The sequence below is a fragment of the Triticum urartu genome, chromosome 3 (genome assembly GCF_003073215.2).
Source record: "Triticum urartu cultivar G1812 chromosome 3, Tu2.1, whole genome shotgun sequence".
NCBI lineage: Eukaryota > Viridiplantae > Streptophyta > Magnoliopsida > Poales > Poaceae > Triticum > Triticum urartu.
The window spans coordinates 571220979-571237916 of NC_053024.1; the positions used below are offsets into that span (position 1 = coordinate 571220979).

A 16938-nucleotide genomic window follows, 5' to 3' on the forward strand; every position below is an offset into this window, starting at 1 on the left:
TTGGTATCATAGAGGACTATATTTATTGTCATGCATGACACAAAGTAGCACATCATTTAATATAATACGGTATCATGATATGATACTCAAGCCTCTCTTTCTTCATTTAATTCTATACCACCTCATCAAAATTGCTTAGTTGGCATGCATGATACTACCTATGATACTTCCATTACGGGCAGCTTAGTCACTCTGTCGTGAGGCCTCCTCGCTACCTGTGCCACACATTACAGAGACGAGTGAAAAAAGCAATACATGCGCGGCATCCTACTACTCCCTCCTTTCCAGTTTATAAGGCTCAATTCAAAAATCTCACCAACCAAGATAGATGATGAGTGGTGAAATATTTTTTTGTAGTTTTCAAAAGCACCCAATTAATGCTTTTATTTTCCTTAAAAAATTATGTTTACGAATGCATTAATTGCAATGCATGCATAAAATGCATGCATTGATCAGTTTTTTCTTAATACTTGCATGCAATGATTTAATGTATCTTAAAGTCTGAACATGTGATGGAAAACAATCAGATTAAGCTTTATAAAATAAAAAAACTAAAATTTTGAAATAAGCTCTATAAACCGCAAAGGATGGAGTAGAAAAATTACTCTCGTCGCCCGGGCAATAGAAAAGATGCTACACGTCGCCGCAGATTCCTCCGCGCGCACGTTGGCGGCTGACACGAGAACCAGATTCACCGCACCGCGCGCTCTGCTCACTGCTCACTCCAAACAAACATCGTCTGCGGCCTAGCCGCCTAGGCAACGACAGCGCGACGAGAGCCACACACTCGTCACTTCGTCAGTCCTCACGGAGATGGCCGCCGCCGCCGCCGCGGATGAGCCGTGCCGCTGCCACATTGTGGCGGTGCCGTTCCCCGGGAGGGGCCACGTCAACGCCATGATGAACCTGTCCCGCCTCCTCGCCGCGCGCGGCGCCGCGGTCACCTTCGTCGTCACCGAGGAGTGGCTCGGCCTGCTCCGCTCCTCCTCCTCCTCCGCCCCGCCGCCGCCCGGCGTCCGCCTGCGCGCCATCCCCAACGTCATCCCCTCCGAGCACGGCCGCGCCGCCGACCACGCGGGCTTCCTCGACGCCGTCGCCACCGAGATGGAGGCGCCCTTCGAGCTCCTGCTCGACCGCCTCCGGGAGGAGGAGGGGGAGGTCGCGGCGCTCGTGGCGGACACCTACGTGCCCTGGGTCGTGGGCGTCGGCAACCGGAGGGGCGTCCCGGTCTGCTCGCTCTTCCCCATGCCCGCCTCCTTCTTCTCCGCCTACTACCACTTTGACTCCCTCCCGCCGCGCCTCGCCGACGAGCACGCCCCGGCCGCCGGCGCCGCCACAGGTCAGGTTCCTCTTCCAATACGTGCTGCTTCCAAGCATTTCTGATAGGCTGATACCACTCCCGACTGCTGAACCACTAGCACTACTGATTATTTCACTCAATTTATTTGTTGTTGCATCTATCACGTGTTGGATTTCAAGACGCTACCATCTGATGTACTCCCTCCTTTCGGTTTTATACGGATCAATTCAATAATCTCACCATCCAAGATAGATGATAAGTGCTGGAATAATTTTTGTAGTTTGCAAAAGTACTCAATTAGTGCACTCGTTTTCCTCAAAAAGTTGTCTTTACCAATGCATTAATTGCAATGCATGCATGTTTGACCAATAAATGACAAAGAAGCTTTACATACTCCCTCCGTCACGGTTTAGAAGGCACAGTTGAATTTGCGTGTGTTTCCACAATAGACAAGGTTTAGGGCACATTGCATTTATTTCTAGTAGCTAATTAGTACTCCGATATACTATTTCTATATGCATGCATAGTGTGAATGCTATTTTTTAGCCCATCCCACAACCAATAGATAATCACCTAGGTCCCAGAGAATTTCCAAGCGCGCCTTTTAAACCGTGACGGAGGGAGTACATTGGTGTGTTTTGTCATAATCCTTGCATGCAAAGAGTTAATGCACATTGAAATCTGAACATGTGATGAGAAGTAGTAGAAATGAGACTTATAAAACTGAAAAACTGAAATTTTGAGATGAGCCCTATAAACCGGAAGGGAGGTAGTACATATTCATGTTTATGCATGAGGGTACTACTCTCTCCGTCCCAAAACAGAATTTTGGGACGGAGGGAGTAGTACTTGGTAACTCTGCCAAAATATATATATCCTGCAGAATGCCGACATACACGGATGCTCTCAATATTTCGCTGATTCAAGTATCATTGTTTGACTGCTCCATTATTTATGTGCACATCCCCACGTAGTTTCAAGTGTTACGATGCCGGCAGCTGCATGTGCAAAGGACCAAGTGACCCGGAGCATGGTCAATAAACATTGCCAAACATGAAAATGACTAATTAATCACATGTAACTTCAAAGTGGGCATGTCTATTTGTTTGTGGCACATGCTATTACTGGGAAAAAACTCACCGAATTAAAAGGTCTAAATGCAGTTTTGTTATGGATAGTCCAAATAGCCAGAACTGAGCCATAGATCAAGCTTTTTTTTTGAGATTAGCCATAGATCAAGCTTGAGAAATTGGTGTCGCATATGAGTATTGTTTTAACTGCACCACATGGTTCTCATTTCGGGTGATTTTATTTTTTTATAGTCATTGTTATAGTGGATATAGTTTGTTCATTTCAGTAATAGACATGGCAGCTTGCAGCATTGCTCAGTCATCCTTTCTTTTCTGCAGATAAATCTGATGAGAGACTTGAGCACTATATCTCAGGCTTTGCTTCAAGTTCAGTGACCTTATCTGATCTGGAGCCCCTAATTCACAACAAGACAACAGTAAACCATGTCCTAGCAGCTGTCTCTAGCATCAAGAACACGCAATGCCTCCTATTCACCACTATGCACGAGCTCGAGGCCGGTGTCATCAACTCCCTAAGATCAGCACTCCCATGTCCAGTTCTCCCAGTTGGGCCCTGCATTCCCTACATGACACTACAAGACCAGCATTCCAAGTCCAATGGAGAAGTTGCCACCAGTCCAGGAGACTGCTTCACCTGGCTGGACTCTCAACCTGTGAACTCGGTGCTATATGTCTCCCTCGGCAGCTTCCTCTCTGTGTCAGCCTCCCAGCTTGATGAGATAGCATTAGGCCTTGCATCAAGCGGTGTCAGGTTCTTATGGATTCTTCGCGAAAAGTCTTCCCGGGTGCGAGAACTTGTTGGTGACACCGACAGGGGCATGATAATGGCATGGTGTGATCAGTTGAAGGTTTTATGCCATCCTTCTGTTGGGGGCTTTCTGACACATTGTGGAATGAACTCGACACTTGAAGCTGTCTTTGCTGGCGTGCCTATGCTTGCTCTACCACTGTTCTTTGATCAACCGATTGATGGTCGTCTGATTGTTGAAGACTGGAAGGTTGGACTGGCCCTGCGCGAATGGGCCGATAAGGATGGCCTGATTGGGAGTCAGGACATTGCAAGGGCTGTTAAGAGGCTCATGGCCTGTGATGAGGCCGATACCATAAGGAGGCGTGCCCTTGAGTGGAAAGAGGTCTGTGGCAGAGCTGTTGAAGAGGGTGGATCTTCGTATGATAATCTCAGTTCATTGATGCAGATGGTATGCGAGTCACGATGTGCTGAACTCGATCAGCAATGTTCCAAAATTGATGTTCCAAAACCAAATGTTGTCTGAGTGTAGTTTGATGGGAGAGCTACGGTTTCTGTCAAAGGATCTCAAATTCATTGTCCTGAACTCACTCAGCCATTTGGTTTCATTGTTCTTGTATCTTCATAACGGTTTCATTGCACCTTTAGCTAAGGGATATTAATCTCCATTCATCCTGAACTCAATGAGCCATTTGGTTTCATTGCGTGAGTAGTTTTGATGATAACCATTATTCTAAGACTACTTGTGCAAATAAGGTTCAGAATATGAAGGTGCAAATATAAAAGTTAAAAATGTTAAAAATAAGGAGGAAATTCAAAAGGACAGAGAGTCGAAAAAAAGAGCAGTGTTTTCTTTATTGCACAGTTGTAAAACCTCATTCTAAGACTGAAATTTCTACAGAGACGCCTTTTTATCAGCAATTGCAGTGCGGCTAGTTCAAATTATGAAGTGCAAATTTCAAACTATGGTTCAGATTTTGAAATTATGATGAACACTGCAACTGTGGTTCAGATTTTGAATAACAGATAGATATCTCACACACCACATTTTTAGGAGGAAATTCAGAAGGACAGAGACATCAAAGATTATTCAAATAATTGAATAGCTGTCGTAGATAGCATCCAGAAAACATATATATACACCAAGACCAAGGTGTATTTTTCTCACACAAATCCTAATATAATAGTTTGTCAACAAGTCAGATAATATGCCTGACTTGCAACCAAATAACTGTTATTCAAACCCTTCTTGCAAGCACTCTTCTAAAAGCAAGAAACGAATAACAACCAACACGGCGAAATGTCAGACAATCCTTCCATCGCACTCCCAAATCCAAACCCAAAGCAACAAACACGCGGGCAGCTCATTTGCACAGGTCGGTCGCAGGCGGGCGCAGGGCGACTCCTCCGAGCTTCTCGCTCGAGTACTTCTTGTAGACGACCTTCAGCTTGCTGTCAGGCGCGGTGGAGTGCGAGGCCACCAGGATCTTGGCAGCGTCCCTGAAACCAATCATCACACAAAAGCATTGTCTCTGTCAGTGCGTGCCCCTGAATGATATTCAGGCTACAGTAGGGATTCAGTAGTGTGCACATGCTTATAGCTTACATCAGCTGCGCTTCAGTGAAGCCAGTGTGGTGCTTCAGAGTGTCGGTCCACAGAGGGGTCTTCTTGAGGGTGAGCCTGGCGGCGTAGACAGCAGCGGCGGCGACCATGGAGGGCTTGGACTGCACCAGCCCGTATTGCAGCAGCGCCAGCTCCGCGAAGAAGAAGACGGTGTTCTCCATCTGCACACACATCCAGGAGAAGAGAGACAAGAGAAACATCAGCACACAGACTCGCTGATCTGAAGAATTTGTATGCTGTGTCTGTATGTAAATGTAAAGTTCTTTTACCTCCTTGTCGTTCTTATGATCGGAGGAGCACGCGGCCTTGGCGAAACGCACCAGAAAGACGTAGGGCGTGGGCACCGTCAGGTTCCACTCCAGCCTGTTCAGGATGGCCTTCTCCATCTTCAGAATCTGCTCCCGGGTGTATGCGCTGTCGGAGATCAAGATGAAATCATTCACCTGCAAGCACAGCCAGCAATCAGAAACGTGGACTCGATGAATGAATGAACATCTGGTAAGCAGAGGGATTCTTCAGCCTACCTCTGGAGCCCAGATTTCTTCGTACTTGCAGGCGATGAGCAGGGCGGAGACGCCCACCAGCTGCAGCTCCCGCCGGAGCACGGACTGCAGCGAGAGGTACATGTCGATGATATACACCGTGAGATACAGCGACTCGGGCATCAGGTCGAACTTCTGGTGGACTTCCAGGATCCAGTCGATGAGGATGCCCCTCATCTTGGCGTTGATCTCCACCTGAGAGTCCATGTAATCACTGGCGCGGCACTCATTCTGTCAACAGAGAGAGCAGGGAAACAACACCTTCAGATTCAGAGACAAGGCAGGCAAGGCAGGAGATCACAATGCTTTTGCACACTCTAGTCTTCTACTGCCTGAGGGAGTACATGTTTTTACCTCAGCGACTTTGTAGAATTTGTAGATATCCTCGATGTAGTCGACGACGGCGAGCTGGTTGTCGCCGTCAAGCTTGTCGATGTCCTGGATCGCTGGCTCTTCGGTGATTCCGGCTGCAAACTGGCATTGCAATGGTGGATCAGAATCAGAATCAGATCAGGCTCCTTGCACAGGTCTAGGAAGCAAAGTGTTTGACTGTCGACGGATGAACGCGCGTACCTTGGAGCGCGCCGAGAGCACGTGGCTGAGGGTGGTGACCACCTTCTTCCTCGAGTACTTGCGGACGGAGCTGACGCTGCCGGCCTCCGACTTGGTCACGTCGGAGTCGGAGCTGATCTCGATCACGTGCTCCGGTGGAGGAGGGGCGGGCTTGACATGATGAGCCCTCCTCACCGCAGGCCTCGCCGCCGGGTTCTGCAGCAACCAAAGCCAGGCGACGCTCCGATCAGCACCGAGACCAGATACGATTCAAATCAGGATGAGGGAGGAGGGCATGCGCGCGTGCGTACCTTGGCCTTCTCCTGGGCGTTCTTGAGGAGCTGGGCGCCGAAGTTCCTCGTGACGGGGCGGTTCACCGGCTCATGGGGCTGCGGCTTCCTGTTTCTAAGAACGCAACGTAAGCAGGAGTTCCATAGGAAGAAGAAGAAGAAGAAGAAGAAGAAGAAGAGGAAATCGTACTGGAACGGGTAGATTTGTTGCTTACCCTTCGGCCGCGCGGGCGTTGACGACGTTGGCGATGTCGCCCAGTGGGGCGCGCCGGTTGTTGGCCTCGAAGTTGCCGATGTCGCCCAGGGCGCGGCGGGTGTTCTTGGGGTCGGGCCTGCCGGCCATGGCCGCCTTCTGCTGCTTGCCCATGGCGGGGACACCGCCACCACCACCACCTAAAGCTGCAGGGAAGAAACAAGAAGAAGTCAGATCCGTCGGGAGGAGGTGGATCAAATCAAGCCACATCAAATCGCCATCAGAGTCGAATCTTGCGTCTGAAGCTGCTCTAGCGGCAATCAATTCAGACCAAAAACGAGGATTGGAATCTTGAGCAATTAATCGCAGAGAAAGCCACGGATCGGAAGCTTGAAGCACAACCTTGCTAAGAAATCAAACAAAAACGCATCAAGAATTCACCCCAACCAGACAGGGAGTCAGGGCCGAAACGAACACCCCCAAGAAACTCATCTTCCCCCCCAAGAACCCCATCTTTTCCCCCAAGAACCCATCTTTTCCCGAGACCAGAACAAGAACCAGGAACCAGCGAAGGATCCACCCAGGGGGAACCACGCCAAAGGAAAAAGAAGAAGAAGAAGACGAGAGAGGGAGGGCAGGATCCCGTCGGCGCACGCACCTCTGTTCTGCTGCTGAGCGGCAGCGACGTTGTTCTGCGCGCGAGCGGCCATCGCGTCCCCCTCCTCGCCCTGGCCAAAGATCCCGGACAGCACCGAGGAGAAGAAGCGCGCAACCCGCGAGCCCTCTTCCCCGCCGGCGAGCGCAGCCACGGTGGGTTCCGGCGAGCTCTACGGCGACCCTTCGACTCTTCTCGCCTCGCCTAGGTATGAATCGACCTTTGCCTCGCGCTTTCGTGCCGTGGGTGGATCAATCGATGGCGTGATGGGGGGGTTCTTGGAGGGATTGGGGGTCTGGGTTCCGGAGGAGGGGAGGAGAGATATAGGACGAGGACGGGGAAGGTCCTGTCGGGGTGGGCGGCGGCGTGGGCCTCTGCGCGGAGCGGGGGGGAGGGGGAGGAGCGGCTGGCTCCCTCCAACGGTCGGTAAGGGCTCGGATCGCAACGGTCGGGGCGCGGGATCGGACGGCCGGGATTGAACGGGGGCACTAGCCGTTGGGTGGCTGGGTTCCGAGCTGTAAAGGGGCGCGAGTTGTGTAGGACACGTAACACCAGAGCCGCGTTGGATATATGGTAAGAAATTAATGGCCACTGTTATTGGAAAGATTTTTGTGTTGTTGTAGTATGTACGACGGATTTACAAGATCTCTTTGGCGTGTGGTTTTCTTTCTTTTTATTATGGTTCATTCATTCACTGGCCATTGCGTGCTCTGGGTTGCCAAGGCCAGGCACCAGGTGGAAACATTCAATTTCAACCTTTTCTTGCGAAAACGTGAAATTCTTCGACTCTTTCCGAAAGCGAGAAAATGTCGAATTCTTTAACTCTTTCCTAAAGCCAAAATGTGAGGCTCTATACATTTTTACATATTTTTTTATCAAGTCATGTGAATATAGCAGTTTCTATACAGGGCGGCGTTACCGAGCTTGGGATCATTTGCAATATAACCTCCGTTCGAAAATAACTTATGTGGTTTTAGCTCAGTTGGAAATTTCATGATGCTTCGACATTGCAGGAACTCTGGACAAAAAATAAACTTTGAGTAATGCTCAAATTTTCACATTTTTGAGCATTGATTTTGTGGGTTTTTTTACAGAGCTCCCTCGATGTCAAAACCTGAGCATCTTCGATGACATAAAATTTTAGGTTTTTCTTATCGTATTTGCTATGTTTTTCCCGAATTTAGTTTCATCCGACACCCGATGAGCTCGGGATCTACAATCAACTATTGAGTTTCTATATTCATATTTGTGTAGTATGGAACTACACCGACCTTATGTGTACGTACTAATATCATCCAGTTGCATAAGATTTACACACTGTAGAGTCAAGAAGCATCCATGGTTATGTTTAGCGCGAATTATATTCTTGATCAAGTATTTTGTGTCGCACGGACACTTCAAAAAGCACACGTATCTAGCCAAATGTTGCTCAGATACTCCCTTGATACGACATGATACGTATCCGTTGATTTACCTTTTAAAAATAATGTTTGATATGCGTGGATACTATTGTGATAAATTTTGGATATGAGAAACCATTGCTTACATTGTAAGCATGATGTATCTAACCATGTCTTAGTTTTACTTGTTAGACTGTATATATACGTAGTCTGTGTATTAATATTGTAACATTATATTATACCCCTTGGTACCTCTATATAATGAAAGAGCCACACCCCGTTTAGAGTGTCGAGCAAGTTCTCAACATATTGGCCCTCGCCCCTATGTCATTGTTCCTCACTTCTTGGCCCCTTGCGTCGGCCTACGGGGCCCGGCCACCGACCGAGTCCCCGATCAGATCAAATCCATCGGCCGACTCCTCTGCTGAGTTCGTTGCGCCGCCGTCTCATGGCATTGCTGTGCAGCCGCCCTACGGCGTCGTCGCGCAGACGCCCGGTGGCGTCGCTCCTGCCGTGTATGGTGCGCCGTCGGCGGCCCAGGGCTCCCTTCAGCCGCCGTCGTCCTCCTGGCCCGTGGCGTCCTACGCGGCGCCGTATCATCACCAACCCTATGCGGCTCTCCCGTCGCATCACCATCAGCCACCGTCGGCGCCGATCTACTCCGCGCCGCCACCGCAGCAGCACTTCCTGGCGCAGCCGCCGCACCAACCCTACTCCGCGCAGTCCGGGTTCGTGGCTGCACCGCCGCAGCCATCCTACGGGGCCGCGGTGAACTACGGAGCCGACGCCCTCGTTCCCGGTGCTCCTGGCGTCTACTCGGCGGGTGCTCCTCATCTCGAGACAGCCCCGTCGACGGGTCCCTACGCGCCATCGATGCATGCTCACGCCGCTCAGGTCACGGCACCATCACCGTTTTACTTCTCGCATCTGCTGCCGGTGAAGCTCACGCCGGACAACTACCTGTCCTGGCGTGCCCAGGTGTTGCCTCTTCTGCGCAGTCGCTATCTGGAGGGCTATGTTGACGGATCCATCCCGTGTCCGCCCACTCATCACCCGGCGTATCATACATGGGTGGCCCAGGATCAGGCCATTCTCTCTGCCATCCAGTCCTCGCTCACTCCGAGCGTCTCGTCGCTGGTCATCTTTGCTACTACATTCCGGGAGGCGTGGGCGGCGCTTCACACCAGCTTCACCTCGCAGTCTCTGGCGCGTGCTCACTCTATACACACCGAGCTTAGTGAGACCAAGCTTGGTGACCTCAGCATCACGGACTACTTCAACAAGATGCGGGGTCTTGCCGACACATTGGCCTCGGTTGGCCAGTCTCTGCAGGATGAGGAGTTCACCACTTTCGTTCTTAACGGGCTCGACGATGATTATGACAATCTCGTTGAGAACGTTCATGGCCATGACGATCCACTTCCACCTCGTGAGCTGTATGCCCGCCTCCTTGGCCGTGAACAGCGCATCAAGGCCCGCCGTGTCTCACCGGGTTTCGCCTCCGCCAACGCCGCCACTCGCGGCAAACCTCAGCGGCTTTCATCTTCAGGGGGCAAGCAGGCACCATCTTCGCATCCGGCCCCGCGTGGCAATGCACCATCTATCACGGGTGGCAACCGGCCGGTTGCTTGCTGCTCCTCCTGCGGTGCCCCGCAGGCTTGGCAGTTGTGTGGTCTGGAGCGCCACATTGCATCTCGTTGTCATCGTCGCTACAAGCAAGATTTTTTGGGCCTTGGCAACAATGGCAAATGAAACGACAAGCAGGCTGCCGCCGCCGTGACTACTCATGATCATGGTCGCACTCCGTCCTACTCCATTGATCCATCATGGTATATGGAGACCGACGCTACTAACCACCTCACCGGCGAGATGGGCAAGCTCTCTACTCAGGAGCTATACCGTGGTCATGATCAGGTGCACACCACCAGCGGAGCAGGTATGCGCATCTCTCATGTTGGTCAGGCTTCTCTCCTTGCACACAATTTTCGCAAACTACATCTCTTCCAATGTCCTTCGTGTTCCCTCTGCTACGCGTAGTTTGTTGTCTATTCCTCAACTTACACGTGATAATAATGTCCTTGCTGAGTTTCACCCTTTTAGTTTCTTTATCAAGGATCGGGACACGAGGGCCGTTCTGCTTAGCGGTCGTCTTCGCCATGGCTTGTACGCACTTGATGTACCTAGCACACCATCCATGCAGTCTTCTCCTCAGGCGTTCAGTGGTGTTCGTGTGTCTCTTACGCACTGGTATGCGCGCCTTAGTCATCCTGCGGCCCCTATAGTTCGTCATGTGTTGCATCGTCATGAACTACCAGTTGTGTCCAATAAATCTGCTGACACCGTCTGTGATGCCTGTCAGCAGGGCAAGAGTCACCAACTTCCGTTTTCAGAGTCTACTCATGTTGTGAAACATCCTCTTGAGCTTGTGTTTTCTGATGTATGGGGTCATGCCCAGACGTCGGTTAGTGGTCACAATTATTATGTCAGTTTTATTGATGCTTATAATCGGTTTACTTGGCTGTATCTTATTAAGCGCAAGTCTGATGTGTTCGATGTTTTTATTCAGTTTCAAGCACATGTTGAGCGTCTCCTTAAGCAGAAAATCATCCATGTTCAATCTGACTGGGGGGTGAATACCACAACCTCAACTCTTTTTTAACAAACTTGGGATTTCGCATCGTGTGTCTTGTCCTCATACTCATCAGCAAAATGGAACTGCCGAACGTAAGCATCGTCATCTTGTTGAAACTGGCCTAACCTTGCTCGCTCATACATCCATTCCGTTTCGGTTTTGGAGTGATGCTTTCTCCACAACTTGTTTTCTCATGAATAGGCTTCCCTCACGACTCCTGAAAATGCAAACTCCGCTTGAACTCTTGCTCAACGAGACTCCAGACTACACCTTTTTTAAGGTGTTCGGGTGTGCATGTTGGCCTCACCTTCGCCCATATAACAAGCGTAAGTTAAAGTTTCGGTCTAAGAAGTGCGTCTTTCTGGGGTACAGTTCTCTTCACAAAGGGTACAAATGCCTCCATGTTCCTACAAATCGCGTTTACATCTCTCGTGACGTGGTGTTTGATGAAAACATGTTTCCTTTTCGTGCACTTCCGACAAACTCTACCATTTCCTCACAACCGGTGCACATGTCCACACCTGTGCCTGATCAATTTGTGGATGTTGCATATGCCCATGCATTGTTGCCTAATCATGCCGCAGGTATTGGACGTGACGCTCGTCTTGAGCTTCTTGATGAACAGGAAACCGACGTGGCAGCTCCTACTCGGGACGTGCATGTCCCATGCATAACGGGTTCGACCCGCGTACCCGCCCCTGCATCGCCACTGGAGGCTGCAGTGCGGGCGCCGGTCTCGCCTGGCCCACGGGGCCACGGGTGGCCTCGCCTGGCCTGCCACTGGCCTCACCCAGTCCTTGGGCTGGCGCCCCGCCTGGCCCTCGGCTGGCCTCGCCTGGCGTGCCGCTGGCCTCGCCCAGTCTTTCGGCTGGCGCTCTGCCTGACCCAGGAGGGGTCCCCGACCTGGAGGCATCTTCGCCTCGGTCGGCGATTGCTTTGACCGGCCTAGAGCCGGACCCGGTCAGTCCCGCCTCGGCTGCTAGTGGGCTGGCCTCGCCTGGCTCGTCGTCGTCAGGGAGCCCTAGTGCAAGCTCTCCCGATGCTGCAGCTTCATCTCCATCACCGGTTGTGTCGGTCTTGCCGGCATGGCCTGTGGTCCCTCTTCGTCCTCGTACACGGAGTCAGTCGGGCATTTTCTGTCCGAAGGAACGCAAGGATGGGACTGTGGCATGGCTAGCCGCGTGCATGGCTCACATTGCTGCTGATCCCACTGCTGAGCCTCGACACTTCCAGGCTGCACTGAGTATTCCTCACTGGCACGCTGCTATGAAACAGGGGATTCAGGCTCTCCAGAAAAAATGACACTTGGCAGCTTGTTCCTCCAGTATCTGGTGTCAATGTTATTGATTCCAAGTGGATTTTCAAAGTCAAGAGACATGCTGATGGTTCCATCGAACGCTACAAGGCACGGCTTGTTGCCGAGGGCTTCAAACAGAGGTATGGTCTTGATTATGAAGACACATTCAGTCCGGTCATCAAGCCTACTACCATTCGCTTGCTGTTGTCTCTTGCTGTCACTCGTGGATGGTCTCTTCGTCAGCTTGATGTGCAGAACGCTTTCCTCCATGGAATTCTGGAGGAGGAGGTTTATATGCGTCAGCCACCTGGATTTGTTGATCCTGCACGCCCTCGTCATCTCTGTCGTCTGACTAAGGCGCTATATGGATTGAAACAGGCTCCTCGTGCATGGCATGCTCGTCTTGGCTCTGTTCTTCGAGCACTTGGGTTTACTCCCTCCACTGCAGACACATCATTGTTCCTTCTTCAGCGTCTTGAGGTTACGATGTATCTTCTAGTTTATGTTGATGATATCATCCTCATCAGTTCATCCCATGCTGCTGCTGATCGTCTTGTGGTTTCACTCAGTGGTGCCTTTGCTGTCAAGGATTTGGGTGCCTTGCATTTTTTCCTTGGTCTGGAGGTTTCACGTTCTTCTGTTGGTTTGACTCTTACACAGAAGAAGTACTCTCTGGACCTGCTGCGTCGTGCTGGTATGCTGAAGTGCAAACATGCTATTACTCCGATGTCTGCCACTGATCGGTTATCTGCCCTTGATGGAGATGCTCTTTCACCTGAGGATGCTACTGAGTATCGCAGTCTTGTTGGTGGTCTGCAATACCTTACTATTACCAGGCATGATATCTCCTATGCAGTCAACCATGTCTGTCAGTTTCTTCATGCACCTAGGACATCTCATTGGTCAGCTGTGAAACGTATTCTGCGTTACATCTGTGTTACTGTCTCCTATGGTTTGCTTCTTCAGCCTGCGCCCTCGTGTGAGCTCTCAGCTTTCTCAGATGCAGATTGGGCTGGCAGTCCTGATGACAGGCGATCCACGGGGGGATATGCGATATTTCGGGGTTCTAACCTGATTGCCTGGAATGCTCGAAAGCAGGCCACAGTGTCTCGCAGTAGTACTGAAGCTGAGTACAAAGCAGTTGCTGATGCCACTGCTGAGATCATATGGGTACAGTCTCTGTTGAGAGAGTTGAGAGTTGCTTCAGCACATCCTCCGGTTCTGTGGTGTGATAACATTGGTGCTACATATCTGTCATCTAATCCAGTGTTTCACGCTAGGACGAAGCACATTGAGGTTGACTATCATTTTGTTCGGGAACGTGTTGCACAGAAACTACTTTGTATCAAGTTCATTCCGTCAAAGGATCAACTTGCTGACATCTTCACGAAGCCTCTTCCACAACCACAGTTTGTAGGCTGTAGGCGCAATCTTAACTTGCTTTGTACTTCAGGCCACAGTTAAGATTAAGGGAGGGTGTTAGACTGTATATATACGTAGTCTGTGTATTAATATTGTAACATTGTATTGTACCCCTTGGTACCTCTATATAATGAAAGAGCCACACCCCGTTTAGGGTGTCGAGCAAGTTCCCAACATATTGTGTTTTACACTACTTGAATTTATCATTGTACTAATTTATTTTGTTTTGATAAAGTATTTTTTAACACAGTACAAACGCAGACGCTTGTACGTACGACATGCACCCCTATAAACCCATGTACACACACCCTATCCTTATGAGTATATAGGCTGAGTCGGTACATCATCTTGAGATCGACAAAGTCGTTACAGATGGCTTTGTAGTTGACGAACGTCTCCTCCTACTGAACGCACATAGCTGTAAGACCTGGAATAAATCCAGGAAAATGTGAGCATCAATGTCAAATGTGTGACTTGAACCCTAATGGGCAGGGGATACCAGTGTCCTCCTAACTATCCAACCACAGGTTGGTTCGCAAACGTAAAATATCTGCTAGAAGACTTCATCACTTCAATATATATTGATGTATTGGGCGTACCCCCATATCGGCGTATCATAGTTCTTAGAAAATTGAAGTATCAGACGTATCCATGTATTGTTCGTATGTATCCAAGTATCCACACAGTGTAGCATGTATTTGTGACTATATGACCTTTTTGCCAGATCTAAATTTTACGTCACATTTTATCGCATTTAAAAGCTATAGTTCTCCAAATTACGAGATGAAAGGACCGGGGTGAGTTCAACTTCGTGTCACATTCAAATTACGTGCAGTTGACCACCAAATGAATGTAATTTCTATGTGGGTGTGTTTGTTGCAACTGTTTTTGTGGGCTTAGCTCGATTTCTGCCATGTTTTCATTGTTCACGATGGGGTTTGAAACAAGGTATTCTGCAATTTATCTTGGAGTCTGGTTTAGATGACCACAAATTGATTACAGTAAATAGAATTACAAATAGCACTCATAAATTTAACTCGTTTTATGATCAAACGATGGAGCTCACACAAGTTGCACATCGCACAAAGTTTAAAACCCACATAATTCTGAAATCCGGTAATGTCGACAGTGGCGGAGCCAGGGGGAGGCTAGCAGGGGCCCCGACCCGCCCCAACATCTTGTGTTTGCTTGTATAATCTACAGGAAACAGTGTTTTTTTTTGGCCTTTCTCTTGTAGCCCCCCCCCCCCCTCAAGATTAGTATTTGGGCAATCCTGGCTCCCCCACTGAATGTCGATTGGAATTTACATAGTTCTCAAACATAATGAGAATGCAATACTGAATTTGAAACCTTGTAAAAGGTGTCGCAGCGACACAAACATCTGGTTACATACGGAATTAACTAGTCCCTCCGTGTGAAAATGCTTGTCGGAGAAGTAGATGTATTTTAATTATAGATATATCCATTTTTATCCATTCCTTCGATAAGTATTTTCGAAAAGAGGTAGTATATTTTTACATCACTTTTGTTGGAAATTGCACCTAACACACAGGAGGCCAGATTGGGAGGACCATGAATCATGGTCAGTTGGTAAAAGAGTTTGAAAACTTCATTTACTCCAACGAGCAAGGTGCTACCGCATTACTTGCAAGATGCCCGGCTAAAAGGCATGTGAGCCCGTGGTCCGGCGGTCCACCCCCGCACTGACAAGAGCTCGGTGGCTTTCGGATTGATTGAAGATGGATAACCTTGGATTGGCTTGGCTTGCGTTGCGTTTGCATGTGAAGAGCGTCTGGGTGTGAGATCCGTACGTTGCAGCGGCCTATGCGCTGTCCTGTACTCTACGTGGATTTGTAAACATTTATATACCCTTATCCTTTCTCAAATGGATTTCTTTTCTTTTCGAGAAGAAATCCTCACGTGGATTTTGGACGTCTCAGAGAAAATCCGTTGCGTTGCGCTGTTCAAGCTCGCTTGGTTTGACCCGTCAACGGCTATCAATTCGAGGTATAAAACAAGGTTTGTCAGAGCGTGTTTGCAGATAGCTGTGCAGTCTTTGCCCTTGTTGTTTACAGACGCTAACAGGCAGGGAAATTTACATTCGGCAAGGAAGAAAAAAAAATACAGTAGAGAGAATTAGCGGTGACAGTGACTAGCTTCTCTGTATGAATATTTGCTTGTGTCTAGGTTCGAATGCTAATGTCACCTGCTACTATTAGTTACTCCCTCCGATCCAAATTAAGTGTCATCGTTTGAACTACATCCCCGTGATCAATGAAGTAAGAGCATCTTCAAAAGATGATGTAAAGCTTGATGCCCTAAAAAATCATTATAGTGCATAAGAGAAGGTTTTTGGCACTATTATTTTGTTTCCACAAATGGTGCATAACTAAAATTTGAGACCCACAAGAAACATGACGATCCGACAGCCGAAGGCCAGGAGGCAGATGACGACAGGGAGGAGCTCGGTGAGGACGAGGTTGGTGTCGATGGAATCCGCCGGCCGGCCATGACAGATGGAGCCGGGGTGCGGGATGAGGCGACCGGCGTCAGAGGGGGAGGACGGCCATGATGGACGGCGTGTGGGGTGGGGGGGGGGGGGGGGGGGGGGGGGGGGGGGGGGGGGGGGGGGGGGGGGGGGGGGGGGGGGGGGGGGGGGGGGGGGGGGGGGGGGGGGGGGGAGGATTTGGCGGCCGACGATCAAAATCTGCCAGCACAAGGGCAGGACGAGGCGGCGCATCAACGGTGAAAGGTCACAATGGCATTGGGTTCCTGCCACATTCGTTTTTGTTTTAGGGCAGCCCCTGGTGGTGCTGCAAATATACTAGTACATCACTTGAAACTACTTCCTCCATTTTTAAATACAAGTCTTTGTAAAAATTTCACTATGAACTACGTACGAATGTATGTGTATGCATTTTAGAGTGTAGGTTCATTCATATGTGTATGCATTTTAGAGTGTAGGTTCACTCATTTTGCTCTGTACGTAGTCCATACTGATATCCCTACGAAGACTTATATTTAGAAACGGAGGGAGTAAAATATAGGGTTGCTGCAAAAAAAAATCAACACCAAATAGAGATACATCATCTATTGAAGCTGGTCTTTTGGACTAAAATGCTCCAAACGGCAGTTTTTTTGGGCGCAACCGCCATTTTACTGTTGGGGACGCGCTAACAAACAGTTTCAAGC

At 49.5% G+C, this 16938-nt stretch overlaps 2 protein-coding genes across 3 annotated transcripts; one reads left to right on the plus strand and one right to left on the minus strand.

Annotated features, from left to right (window-relative positions):
• The first annotated feature begins 670 nt into the window (after nt 1-670).
• LOC125545074 (UDP-glycosyltransferase 87A2-like) lies at nt 671-3818 on the plus strand. The gene is made up of 2 exons (XM_048708933.1): nt 671-1339; nt 2710-3818. The coding sequence occupies exons 1-2, from the start codon at nt 814-816 to the stop codon at nt 3663-3665; spliced, it is 1482 nt and encodes a 493-aa protein (XP_048564890.1). The 5' UTR covers nt 671-813; the 3' UTR covers nt 3666-3818.
• A 400-nt stretch (nt 3819-4218) lies between these two features.
• LOC125545075 (cyclin-B1-1-like) lies at nt 4219-7303 on the minus strand. Of its 2 annotated transcripts, none has more exons than XM_048708935.1 (9): nt 6999-7303; nt 6363-6546; nt 6169-6256; nt 5879-6073; nt 5660-5779; nt 5288-5536; nt 5033-5206; nt 4746-4924; nt 4219-4639 (listed from the first exon to the last, which is right to left on the minus strand). In XM_048708935.1, exons 1-9 carry the CDS (start codon nt 7048-7050, stop codon nt 4504-4506), a joined length of 1377 nt encoding a protein of 458 aa, XP_048564892.1. In that variant the 5' UTR covers nt 7051-7303; the 3' UTR covers nt 4219-4503. The 2 variants fall into 2 exon arrangements, with proteins under 2 accessions (XP_048564892.1, XP_048564891.1); XM_048708934.1 differs by having other exon boundaries at nt 6169-6262.
• Nucleotides 7304-16938: the final 9635 nt, after the last annotated feature.

Coding starts and splice junctions, on each gene's coding strand:
- LOC125545075 (XM_048708934.1), bottom strand. CDS start 7,050: ATGGCCGCTCGCGCGCAGAACAACGTCGCTGCCGCTCAGCAGCAGAAC. Junction 6,547..6,998: donor CGCTCAGCAGCAGAACAGAG/GTGCGTGCGCCG, acceptor TCTTCCCTGCAG/CTTTAGGTGGTGGTGGTGGC. Junction 4,640..4,745: donor TTCACTGAAGCGCAGCTGAT/GTAAGCTATAAG, acceptor GATTGGTTTCAG/GGACGCTGCCAAGATCCTGG.
- LOC125545074 (XM_048708933.1), top strand. CDS start 814: ATGGCCGCCGCCGCCGCCGCGGATGAGCCGTGCCGCTGCCACATTGTG. Junction 1,340..2,709: donor GGCCGCCGGCGCCGCCACAG/GTCAGGTTCCTC, acceptor TCTTTTCTGCAG/ATAAATCTGATGAGAGACTT.